The sequence below is a fragment of the Schistosoma mansoni genome, chromosome 3 (genome assembly GCF_000237925.1).
Source record: "Schistosoma mansoni strain Puerto Rico chromosome 3, complete genome".
NCBI lineage: Eukaryota > Metazoa > Platyhelminthes > Trematoda > Strigeidida > Schistosomatidae > Schistosoma > Schistosoma mansoni.
Window position 1 is genome coordinate 169270 of NC_031497.1, and position 13569 is coordinate 182838.

General features: G+C 32.9%; 1 protein-coding gene across 1 annotated transcript in view; it reads right to left on the reverse strand.

The window, feature by feature from the left end:
• The window catches only part of Smp_194720 (family S33 non-peptidase homologue (S33 family)), a gene marked incomplete at its 3' end in the record, with an annotated part of 37154 nt that overhangs the window by 18948 nt on the left and 4637 nt on the right, over window positions 1–13569 (reverse strand). Inside the window, exons 8-9 of the mRNA XM_018798823.1 lie at window positions 11553–11630; window positions 8044–8141 (exon numbers count right to left, since the gene is read on the reverse strand). Coding sequence (XP_018650673.1) covers window positions 8044–8141; window positions 11553–11630 — 176 coding nt within the window. The remainder of the gene's footprint in view (window positions 1–8043; window positions 8142–11552; window positions 11631–13569) is intronic.

The following is a 13569-nucleotide window of genomic DNA, read 5'->3' on the forward strand; positions in this document are numbered from 1 at the left end:
TCTCGGATCTTTATTTCGTCTTGTTTGGGACTTATCAGTTGGATGTACCTTCAGCACAGTGTTGATGTTCATCCTGACACTAGAACCCAGTCCCTTTCACTTCAAACGCCAAAGTCTTATCGACCTAACTTTCCAATCCAAGATATTCAATGGCTTTATCCAACGGAATAAAGAAAAATCCAGTTGTAAGGGTTTGAATCTCCACACTGTTGATGTTGAGGACTGCAGTTAATCAGTCTTTTTTTGGCGTTTGTGCATCCTGGTCGGATTGTCACAGTACTGTCATCAATCACGAGCATTTTAAAGCAAAGATGGATAGTGGCTAGGAATGAAATCCACATTGTGAACTTTATCCTATTTGGAACTCGTCAGCTGAGTGCACCTGAGTCTACGTCTTGATGTTCGTAATGAGACTAAAATCCTGTATCTGAATTCCACCTCTCGACATTATTCAATTTTGATTGAAACAAACCATAACATAACATTTTACTGAGGTGAACCCCTCAAGATGCACATACGCCAATATAGACTGATCGATTATAGTTCCTAATATTAACAAAGAGTAAATACTATGTAGTTTCAAGGTTAAAAACGGCTTAAGATTAAATTCCCTTGATGAGTTTTTAAAAACGTGTAAAATGAACGCATTAGATAGCTTTTCTAATAAATACCACAGTGAGTGATGAAATTACTTTTAAATTATGAATAGGAATCTTTTTTATCCTGTCATCTACGATTAATTTTATTTTAGTTTTGTGTTTATCTATTGAAACTGTTCGCAAACCAGCATAGACAAAATATCAAAGTGTAGATTGCACTTCAGTAATCAGTCACCATAAAGTCTAGCAAAAATGTACTGTAGACCAAGATCTAGTATCACAGTAGCACGGCGAGATTAATTTAGAAGGTGAATAGTGAAATAGTCGTCCTACTATAGGACTCTCCCTGGAACTGAAAGTCCCACAGTGGGACAAACCAACTGCCCAATGGTTCCTAGTTTTTAATGGTTGTTTATCATAGATCGATTCGTTATCTACATGACACTCAATATTCTTCACAAATCCTCATATTCATTAATATAAATGCATTAATTTTCAAAAATCTCATATCACTTACGACATAAATGACATAATGAATTTGTTTAAATTTCTTGGGTTAATCGCCGTTCTAAGTGACTGACGAAATTTTATAAGGACTTCTCGTACTTCTACTTCATCCTCTGAATCTGCAGCCTATAAATAGAAAAAATCGCAGAATAAACGACTAATCAATTTTTATGAGAAAAAAAGTAAGCTTATATAAAATAATCAATTTCCAATAACACAACATTTAGTGACCTGTGGCGTCAGCGGAAATGTGATATTTTTGTTAGAGTTTTAAAAAGATTCACAATTTTGTAAAACATTTCAGCTGGCTATGTAAGACTGAATCAAATTGTACAAAACTAGTATTTTTAATGAGTAATCTTTAACGGACATCTGAAATATTTCTGTAAATACTTGCGCATGCTTTTAAACACTATCATCGTTGGTAGGATCGGGAATACTGTTCTTATTGCCTCGATATAGCCTTAATTTACAAGCATTGTAAGCAAAGATTGTTTCGTTATTGTATTCAGCTTTACAACTTTAGAACAGAGCATAAGAAAAAACACCAATCAATCAAGTCAGTTGGCAGTGCATTGATTACCTAACGATAATACTGAATAAAGGCTATGGCGTATTATTAATTGATTTGATTTAAAAATGTAAACGCCTGAAAATTTGATTCAACAGCTCAATAATTTCGTGATCACTATGAAGTTCTGAATCTTTTAACAGGTTATGAGGGTATGCTTAAATGGGACATCTCTCCGGTACTCTTTACTCTCTCAATTAATCGTCTTATTATTGATTAGTAGTAGAATTATTTTGAAATGTTATTCCTGTTAAAAAAAACATTTGTTAAAATACTCTATTAACTGATAGACTGATAATGAGATTTACTACTGATACACTTACAAACTAATCGTATATCTTGATGAGAAAACTTATTCTAAATTAACAAAATCACTAAACAAAACTCCAAGACAGGATTAATGAGTGCAAATTAATAACCAAGTAGAGGTGTAACAGGGCTTTCTTAATTTAAAGTAAACTAATTAACTGATGACATCATGATAATAGGAATAAAATTACATTTGACGAAAGCTATCAACATTCTTCAGTTACGTACCGTTAATTGTTTAGATTTCAAACAACATTCATCATAAAGAAATATAAATGTATAAAACTTTGAAAATGTGATTTTGAAGGAATTAGGAAATCTCGGTATAGAATTTTGATTCTAGCTTTCAGTAATATCATATAAATCAAATAAAAAATTAGTTGTAAGTGATTATAGGGGCACACTTTGAGGAAATCACCCAATTGCGTCACAAGACAAGCCCTCACATGGAATCCTGAAGGCCAAAGGAGAAAAGGAAGACCACAGTACACATTACGCCAAAAAATAGAGACAGACATGAGAAGAATGAACAAAAACTGGATAGAACTACAAAAGAAGGCCCAGAACAGAGTGGGTTGGAGAATGTTGGTCGGCGGTCCATGCTCCATTGGGAGTAACAGGTGTAAGTAAAGTAAGATTATATTCAACTATTGTCTATCATTTATTTCATAAGACAGAATTTTTAAAGTTATTTTCCGAATTCATGTCTTTTATATGTTCAAAATAACCTAATCTAGTGGATGGTAAAAGTGGACTGGCAGAACACTAGTAGGAAGTAAATATTAATGTGAATTAGAAGATATACATGTAAATCGAAGAAATATAAACGTGGAATAAAATGTGAGTAGTTTTTCCATTGGCAATTGATATAAGATGTAAAGTGATTTAGAAATAGGGAATATTAAATAGGTATTTCATTCTACTAAAGTTTCTACAGCAAAATACATTCACGAAACGACTTATGAAGTGATCATTTCAATGGCAAATTAAAAAAACAGATCAATATTGATTGACCAGCGTTGATTATTGTTTAATGTTTAGATCACAAAATGTGATCAACTGTTATCTAATTCTTATCATTTAAATATCATGATAATTAAAATTCCAATATAAGAGATTTGTAGAGATTGTCAAACTTCATAGCTTGCATTACAACCTGTAGGTCCTGGGTTCGACTACCAGTGGGGTCATTGATCTACATTGCTTAGGATTTACATACTGAAACGAAGTAGCTATTAAGTGCTTCTTAGTTTCAAATCTTTTTCTAAGGTCTGTTCGTGATGTAAACTAATCAATTACAATTTTATGAAGTCAAAAGACTAATATTAATAATAGCACAACCCTCAGTGTATAGAAGAATATGTAACGTAAATGTAAATGGGCGTTGAAGTTAATCAGATAGAAATACACTTTTTTTACTGTTATACGCCTGTAATCTCTAACAATGTTATATTTTAAGAATTTAGGGAAACTGGTAAAAACAAAAGAATAATTAATTATTATTCCAAAGAGAACTTGAACAATGACCAGTAATTCATTTTTATTATAAATAATGGAAACGAGGTTGTTTTACTTTGCATCTTACCAAAGCGAGGTATAAATTATTAATAATGTAACTAACCTATCGATTACAAATTTATGTGCACTCTAGTGACCTTTACTGTTTGTGTAAGAGCCAGTGATACTACTTAGCTGTCTAAACCAACGTAACCATGATGGGATTCAAACCGATAATATACTTCTTGAAAGATAAGTTTTCGCTAGACAACCATGGAAAACCTAGAAGCACTAGACGGCCATTTTGTCCTATTGTGGGACTACCTCGGTAGTGCGCATCCACGACCTCACCTCACGAGATTCGAACTCAGGACCTACCAGTCTCGCGCCAGAGCACTTCACCAATAGACCACTGAGCCGACATCCGATGATGTTTATGTCTAACTTCAACTGGTCCACGAAGTTGAGCAACCGTTCGCCAATTGTCTTTAGTGAGTTTCTATCTCACAACAGACGTGGTTTGAACTCCACTGGTCACTGCTTCTCACTAGAACTCCTGTATTCACCTCTCGAAGTCATTCACTAGCGATAATTCACAAGTTTTTATATTAGCGACTTAAATCCGACCACAGAATTGATGGACAACATCTGGTCAATTAATTCTAATTAGCATATATATATATATATATATATATATATATATGAGGTTAGTAAAATGTAACAGAATATCTTTAGGGAAAAAGGTTGGCTGGTTAACCAATATAAACAAATTAGGTGAACGGAAGTTTTAAGGAGTTGACAATTTTTTTAACAGGTCAAATAAGGACAAATCAATCAAAAGTTATGTTTACATTGGTGACACCTCAAGCTAGAGTCAGTCAAAAGTATCTTGGATGATATAAAAATGATGACAGGGAAACTTACTAATTTATCTCTCGGATTCCGTTGAAATAGGATATAAGATACATTAAAACAGGTTTGTATCAACGTAAGTAGTTAGAAAAACAATATGACTAAAGGTAGATATGTTTGTTCATTAAAATAGTTTATTTCAAACAAATGTGGAAAACCAAGGAATAACCCATCACTGTTTCGTCTCAGTATGGGTTACTTTATAAAATCTCACTCACGTTTTTGCTTTGGATGAAACCTTAGACTCTTAGAAATGTGGAGAGCGTGATCCTCAAAGTTAACAGTCTTCAGAAACCTTGTATCCTAAGAATGTCTTTATGTTAATGTCACTAGTTTTTGAAATACCCATCAGTTCTTTCATTGGCCGATTTCGACAATTAATGATTATTTTAAGTGAAAATGATTCTGTAGATAGGTTAAATATATATCTATTCATCATTGAATGTTTATTAACTAGTTAACTGAGATTACTTAACAACACTTTATAGTCAGATAAATTGTTCAAACATGAATTACCATGTTTATTAAATGATAAATTCAACTCAAATTCACATCAAACGGAGACTTTAAAAAGTAGGAAGATATAAACGTTTGTTTCGTTCTGTTTTCGTACCTCTAAGGATTGCATTTTCATGATGTTACTCAGGATTCAACCCATTACATTGAAACTTCATGGAAAGTACAATGTATTTGAATTTTCATGTTGGGATCCAGTAGTTCAAATCTTTGACCGTAGTTATTTTACGTTTGGACGTGATCTTCATTTGGTGTTATTCACGAATTACTGTTTCACGACCTCCCCGGATCCTAGTCTACTTACGCATGTGACATATACGTATGGATACACATGCAGGTGTTTTATTTCGAATTTATAAAAAACGAAATATATTTCGATGCAAACATTTTTATCGATTCTGTCTTCCTAGACGGCACTATCATTGCGAATTACAGAAAAAATAAGCTATCAGAATTTTGCATATGGTCGCCATCGGCTTGCAACAACAGGTAGGAGGAATACTACGTGGAAAATATGACAGTTTTGTGGATAAACGTAGGGTTGAACAAAAAACGACTGGTAATTATCATGAAGAGATTTTGTTCATGTTCGTGTATATGGACATAAATTTTACAAATAATCGGTGTAATCCTGAATACATTTGACGACGACCAAATCATTTTAAAAAGAGTTTCACCCATATTATTCACGCCTTACCTATAGGTCTTATTAGACCATTACTTTAGTTATAAAGTCAATTTTCATTTTAGTATTTTACCAGTCAAGTGTTTTATTATAAGATTGTATTATTCTGTTTTTTTTTTGTCGCCTTAGCATTAAAACATTTATTTTTAGCAAACCTTCGTAAAATATTTGAATATGATAAACTACACTAGAGTAATTTGCTCATCATAATCCAGGGCAATAATTTTAGAGATTTAGTTAATAATAAGGTTGTTTAGTTGTGATCAACGTAAAACATTAGCTCAACTTACCATACCATAAAAATAAAGCAAAATGAAACTAACGTCGTAAGTAGAAAAAGAGCCTTAATAATAGTGGGAATAATGACAAACTAAAGACTGCGAATATGGTTCAATAAAATATAAAGAAAATAGGAATTTACCTTCTAAGAGAAGATAATCAACAAATGTATACAAACGAATGCAATCTGTTTTAAATCATGACAGTTAACATCTTCAACTGTTGATCGGAATTGTTTCTCAAATTTCAAATCAGTGGTCAGTATCTTTCAACATGGCACACTGCGGTAAAATCTTGTAAAGCTGTGCCTGAAAAGACACTGGATATTTAAAATTCAAAGCATTCAACTTCAGAACTAACAATCATGAATGGTTCGAGTCCCAGAGTGAACGTCAACTCTGAGATGCAGGTACATCCAGCTGACGAGTCCCAAATAAGACAAAAACGCGTCAAACTGGATTCCACTACTAGCCACTATCCATCTTTGCTTAGGATGCTTGTGAATTAAGGCTATATCGAGGCAATACGCACAGTATGCACATATGCCAATTAGAGACTGACCAATTGCAGTCGTAAACATCAATCGAAAGATTCAAACAAACAATACTAAGTGAATTTAATCATAAAGACTTTTTTCTTATAGAAAATATGTTTCAAGGATTTTCTCCAATACAAATTTTATGGTTTCGAAATGACAACAACATTTGACTTATAGAAATGAGAGTAGTTGATTAAACGTTTTGCAGTAAAAAGCTCTTAATACCATCTGGTGTTTTTTTATCTCAGGGTCAGTAAAATCTGTACTAGTTATCGAAATGCTATATTTTGAAATAGCAGATTTTCAGTTCAAGGTTTGTTAGCATCAAGTCTTGGTTATAATGAGATTTTAAATTCTTGATTTAGAACTTATGTGATATCAAATGTAATTCATGTTGAGTAGCTTTTAATACGATGGAATGATTATCTTACTGACCTTCGTTGTTCAACATTTCTGTGATAGATGTCAGCCTATGATATTGAGTCTTTGAATTGATTACGATTGAGAATCCGAACAATGTCATGTGTGAAACGTTTATTGAAGCAACTGATAGTTTCTAGACTAAATACCTATGATCGTAAACCAATGAACTTGTAAACTTTCTCCAGTGGTTAATTTCACATTCATGTGTATCTTCAAAATGGAGACAGAATTACATAATTTTAGCTCAAGCTTAGACAGCCATATAATCCATAGACAAAATTAAGGTTTACATTTCGATTAAAAGCCTCAACATAATTTAAAAACTTTCAGTAATTCAATATTCTATAACTGTCATCAGTTATACACCGTTACAGATATAGATTTACTGATTTTCCACACGTGGATTTATTTAATATGGCTTTGAGCCACAGTAAGGTTGAAGATTCGTGACATAACCCGGTTGCTCTAAACTGAAATAAGTAGAGTAGAGTTAGAACCTGAAGCATTAGGACTATAATTCAGTAGCCTTAATCATTGAGCCACCACTACACATTTGTATGTTAATAATGTTAGATATCTATTTTAACTGAGAAATTTCATTCATAAAATTCTATCATGATGTCGTGATTGAAAAAGAACGATGGTAGATAAATTAAAGAAAAGAGGATTGCATTCTTAATTAAATTCATATATATATATATATATATATATATATATATATATATAAATCCAACTTGTGATGATATCGGTTAAGTGCTCTGGCGCGAGACTGGTAGGTCTTGGGTTTAAATCTCGCGAGGCGGGATCGTGGATGCGCGCTGCCACTGAGGAGTCCCACAGTAGGACGAAACGGCCGTCCAGTGCTTCCAGGTTTTTCATGGTGGTCTAGCTTCAATCGACTCATGATTTCAACTATGAAAATAGTGAAATCACCACAAAACCTCTTCTGATCTATAAAGGTTTCGGTAGAGTGAAAATTCCCGTTAGGATATTACTAAAAGGACAAGGAGAAAAAAACCCTTTTCTTCAATCAACATTATACGCATATATATGTTTGAATTGCATTACTAATAAATTGATACTAATTGGTTAGCAGTGTTACACAATTTAGAATTTCATAATTGATTACAAAATGTTTTCGAATGATTAATTAAGCGATTGGAGGAAGAACGATTTCGGTAATTATGATAAGCTAGTTAAAAATGACGTGCGATTCGATAAGTCTGTCATCGTATCGTCGAATACCATCCATTCTGATTGAGCGAAAGACAGTTCAAAATGATTATGTTTTCTATACTCTTTCATCTATTGGAAACAGGATAATAGGCTGATTTAAACAAAGCTTTCACAGTTATCTATTGTAATCCATCAGATCTTTCACATGCTTTGAGCGCTTGTCTTTTGGGTACCTCTGAAGCTATTAGCATCCACATTCAAAAAGCTAACTTTTGTACTAAAAAACGTCTATTCAACTCTTTTTGTCTACATTAGACATCAATATTGAAGTAATTATTAATTAAAATTTGATCCATCTGGTTGTTTTATAAAATGTCTTTTAATTTCTCTAATTTTTCAGTTATTTACATGATTTCAATATTTGTCGCTTAATTCTTGCTTAGTGTTATAAAATTGACTTCTTATCAAAATATTGTATTAACTCTCTGGCCTGCTTGAATACCTGGGCTACCTGTTCCTGCCATGTAAATATTTCAAGAAGTTATCTGTTTTCGTTTGTTTTAACACACCATTATGTCTACTAATCGCATGACCTATTTAGGTGCATTTATGAAAAGTTTATAACCTTTCGCTGTACGGGTTACAAAAATGTACAATCAACGACATCGGGATGACTGGCAATATGTGTCGAAAAGAAGGAACATTATTCAGACGTCAATTCTTGAACTGCTTACATCTAACATGTGATCACACAATATTTATCATCAGGACCGATCAAGAAATAAGAACAGGAAACTTGTTGAAATACTTTGCGCTAAGAATTCTATATTGTACCGAAAATATAATATTGAATAAAGTCATTAATAATAATATGATACAATCTGATAACCAATTGATTACATTCACTTAGTATTATTTGTTTGAATCTTCCCATTGATGTTTAGGACTGCAACTGGTCAGTCTCTAATTGGCATATGTGCATACTGTGCGTATTGCCTCCATATAGCCTTATCCATCTTTGCTTACTATTGATTACATGTTTTTACTATTTACAAATCATTACTTTGATTATCATATATTTAGCACATCCTCCCTCTTCTAATCACTTAGCTAATCATTTAACATTATTTTCATAATCAGTTTTGAAAATTTTATATTATTTAACTTTACAACTTGATTAGTATTATTTTATTATTACTATAAATGATGTATATGCGTGTATTACTGTAGAGCCATAATAGAAAAACCAATTGAAAAGCAATATTTCTTCATTCTAATTATCCTTTTAGTGAGCATGAGAGTTGTTCAAGACTTTTTAGTCAATTAGTTAGCTAGAAAATTTACTCAAATGTTTTTAAAATGTTCATTTACTTATATTCAGATAAATGTTTGGATGGATATGTTCATATTATTATTATTATTATTATTATTTACAATCATTTATATTTTCCGGTTCGTAACACTCATACTTGTCGCTGTCTGTCGACATATATTTGTTCATTGAAAGAATATCATGATATTGAGTGTAACCAATAGCTGGTTGGATTTATGTTAGTGACTAGCAGTGGAATCTAAGACACATCACCAGGATGTATCTGTATCACTATGCTGAGATTCCTAATGAGTAACTTCATTGACAGTTTATTAAGATGAGTACTAGATTTGAGTCTTAGTATTAACATCAGTAACTCCGCCTGTAGCTCCTCCGGGGGCTACTGCCAGTCCCAAGCCCGGGTAAAGGAGAAGGGCTGGGTATGGGGTTAGCGACCCCATTCCGTAGAAAACTAACTCGCTAAAAAAACGCTAACCAGAAAAAATTATTCAAACCACTTAAACTCTGCCCTGGGAGTAGAAGCAATAATTATGACGCTTCATGATGAAAGCCGAGTTCCTTCGGAAGTCATGAGGCCGATGTACCTTCTAACAACCAGAGCAACAATTTTTATAGGTACATGGAATGTCTGTACAATGTGGGAGACCGGAAGAGTCTCCCAAATTATTGTAGAAATGAGAAAGTACAATCTGGAGGTGCTTGGAATCAGTGATACATTAACATCAGTCTTAAAATAAAGGAGGGAAGTAAACCTCCTTTGATGAATCTTAAAATCAGTTCCGCTATTTATTATTATCCAAACTATAATCAATAATACACTTTGTTTATTAAGAAAAGAGAATTTTCACTGATCTATTCAATTAAATAGTTCATAGTCAGGACATAATACAGTTTATGTTTTTCATAAATTTAAGACATGGATATGGAATATACTAGTAACATAACGTTCATAGATATAATGTATGAGATTTGTAAGTTTTTCGAATAAAACTGAAACTGTTTATAAAATTTTCACTGGAATATTTTATATGAATATTCGATCATTATTTTGTCAGTATGCTTCTTAGTTTAATTCTCCATATTTCATATTAAGATAACAGGAGAGGAAAATATACAGCGAGATTATAATTTATGGACGAACTAATCAAATATAAGATAACAGGTCTTGTACTTCAGCGCGAGGTTCATTCATCCCTTTGGCTAAATCGAGTTTTGGGATTATAGCTGATGTTATTTCCTGATGGAAACTCTAAATCTAATTCGTAATCTTAATCATCAACTGTAAATCGTAATTCTAATTCCTCACACTGGTTTATAACTCTCATTTGGTCCTGATTATTAAATGGACACCCTCAAGGTCAGTCTAGCGTTGCTGAAAGGTCATCCAAAAATTATAGTCTCACCGAAATGAATTACTGAATAGATCTCCCCTAGTACTGCTGATCTTAAAACATATGATCCAAGATATCTTTGTTAGCCATTATATATATATATATATATATATATATATATATATAACGTAACTACAGCTGACTTAGTTACATTCATTATACTAGAGACTCATTGAATATAGGGCGATGTCACGTTGTATGATTATTTACACTGATTGAATGTTATTTATCAAGGTGTTTTTGTGGCTGTTATTAGAGGTCAGTATTAATCAGTGAGAAACTTATATTTTAAAGAATCTAATCACATTGTTGTAGAGGTTATTGGTAGGTATTTGAAAAAATAGATCAGTTTTCATTGTTAGGTGGTTGGAGATAGTAGGCGGGAATCCCTGAACTTAGGTTCCGTGCTGTTTTAGGATTAATCAACAAAGTAGTCTTAAAGGAACTGAGGCTTCGTTACAAATTCATGCACGCTTCACCTCAGTGTTGAACCAATCGTCTATATTTCAGTCTAATAGGTCAGTTGAAGTCTAAACATTTCAGTGATAACATCTCAGACTATGAAGCCGGATCATGCTGGTTCGAAATCCACTGGAAATATTGGTACTTCTTACGGTTTTTTAACGAATATCAAACAGCATCAAAACTAAGCTAGCCAGGATTTTCTGCTGACTACCTTCGACCACCTATAATCACGATACGTTTACCTAATTCACCTTAATTTTTATGCTTATAAATGAATTGTGATGATTTATATTAAACATTAGTTAGAATTTCTTTTTATATCGTTTAAAGACAATGATTGATTAGACTTACCGAACCAAAACGATGCATTAATAAATATGATTCCGCAGCTGGATTCATTCCAACTGTATTTAATTTCCATCCAATTAACTGAAATTTTGTAAAAAAAAAAATAGTGGTTACATTAAACTAAACACACAAATGTTCAATATTTATTATTTATTAGAATTTTGTTTGGAGTTTATCAAACGGACAACTTTCAATTACAAACCGATCAGATTTCAACTTGAGTAATTAAAATGAATAGATTTGGGAAAAAGATAAAGTTTTATTGTGTAGTAGAACTCCTGGAAAACTTAAGTTGACAAATTATTTCATGAAATCAAGAACGATGATTTAAACTACACCAATACAGATATGAACTGGGAAAACGAAGGACTAGTAAGGAATAATCGAGTTGAATTATTCAGTTTACAGACAATTGAAAAGGATAACTTTATACACTATTCAGTCGTATACTATCACCAACAATAGTTTCTACACTAAAAATCATTATTTTATACATTCAATTTTCTTTAAATATCCTATTTACCTCAAAGAATCATTGTTGTTGTAATATATCAGTTACTTATTATTTGAATAATTCTATCAGTATAAAACTCAGAAGAGACTGAATGATACATGAAAAACTTTTTATTTTGTTTGTAGACCATGTACGGTATAGGTGAAAGTACGTACCTCGTAGAAAAAGAACAAAGTTGAATATTGTCAACATTATTTCAGGATTTTATCCTAATCAGATTAGTCGGTATTATATTTTTCTCCCTTTTTCTTACTTTAGTTTGGTCATTTGGCTGGGACAATATTCATTTGTTAAGATAAAGATTGAATTTGAATGAACATAAAATAATTCGGATTAGTGAAAAGAATTCAGAGGGAATTTTACCAATCGTTTATGATTGGTTTTGTCATTTCTCACTCGAGATCTATAAATAGTACATTGTAGAGAGGTGGAGTAGGGACGAAGCGTTTGGATATGGAAAAGTAATAGACTAGATCGTCCTGAAGATTGACAAATTGAAAGTACAAACCCTCACAAACTATTCTGCCTTTTTTTCATACTGAATTTATCATTACTAAAAGTTAACGAATATCAAATGAATAATTTTATTCTCAACATTTTAAGTCAACAGAGAGTATAGATTGCTTTATATAGCGGTATTTCATAATTTTATTTTTAAGTTAAAATGTATGGAATTCAAATGAATTAACATACATAATAATCCATATCTGAAAAACAATATACAGTATATCAAATGATCAGAGATAGTCAGCAGTGAATCCTATTTCACCCAGGTTTCGTGCGATTCGCCTCTTGTCAATACTTGCAATCCTAAGGGAACTTATCAACCTCTTAAAAACTGATTAATGATGTTGAGTTACTTAGAACAGTAGTCAAACGATAACTTGACCGATAGAATCAGATCAGTTCTGAAAGACCAGACAAACATGAAATTGATCACTAATTAAAGGTCAGTTGCCCCCGAATGCCCTGGTACGGCCGACAGTGGGTAGAGTCCGCTCTCCCTCTCCAAATGCTCTCATATGGCCACGATTATTTAGCCTCTGCTAGGGAAGTCCTACTCACTGCCTTCTCGTACCACAGGTGTTGTTTACGAAATTGAGAGGACGAAAAGCGAATGTCCGGCGCTATAACCGGGTTGGTGGACACAGAGAGTCCACCTAGGGGAGTTGGAAAACCCTGATTTCAAACCAATGGTGCACATGGGTTCCAGTATCCCGAGGGAACAAATGGCGTATAAATTAATTGTTGGTCACCGGCTACCATGTGACTGCATCTCCTTACGATGCTCTACTGCCTTGTGGACCAGACCTCTAGGTCAAAGGCTCGGCGTGTGGTCCCCTGAAAAACCACTTGCTTCTGTTTGGGCACCTGCGCAGTATCACAGCCCTCACACAAATCAAATGAGATTTGTGCGGCGCATATATATCTCATGCTTCCTTGTACCAATATTTATTTGTTTAAATAATAGTAATAAAAAGTCAGTTAGGTGTACATAAAAGTATT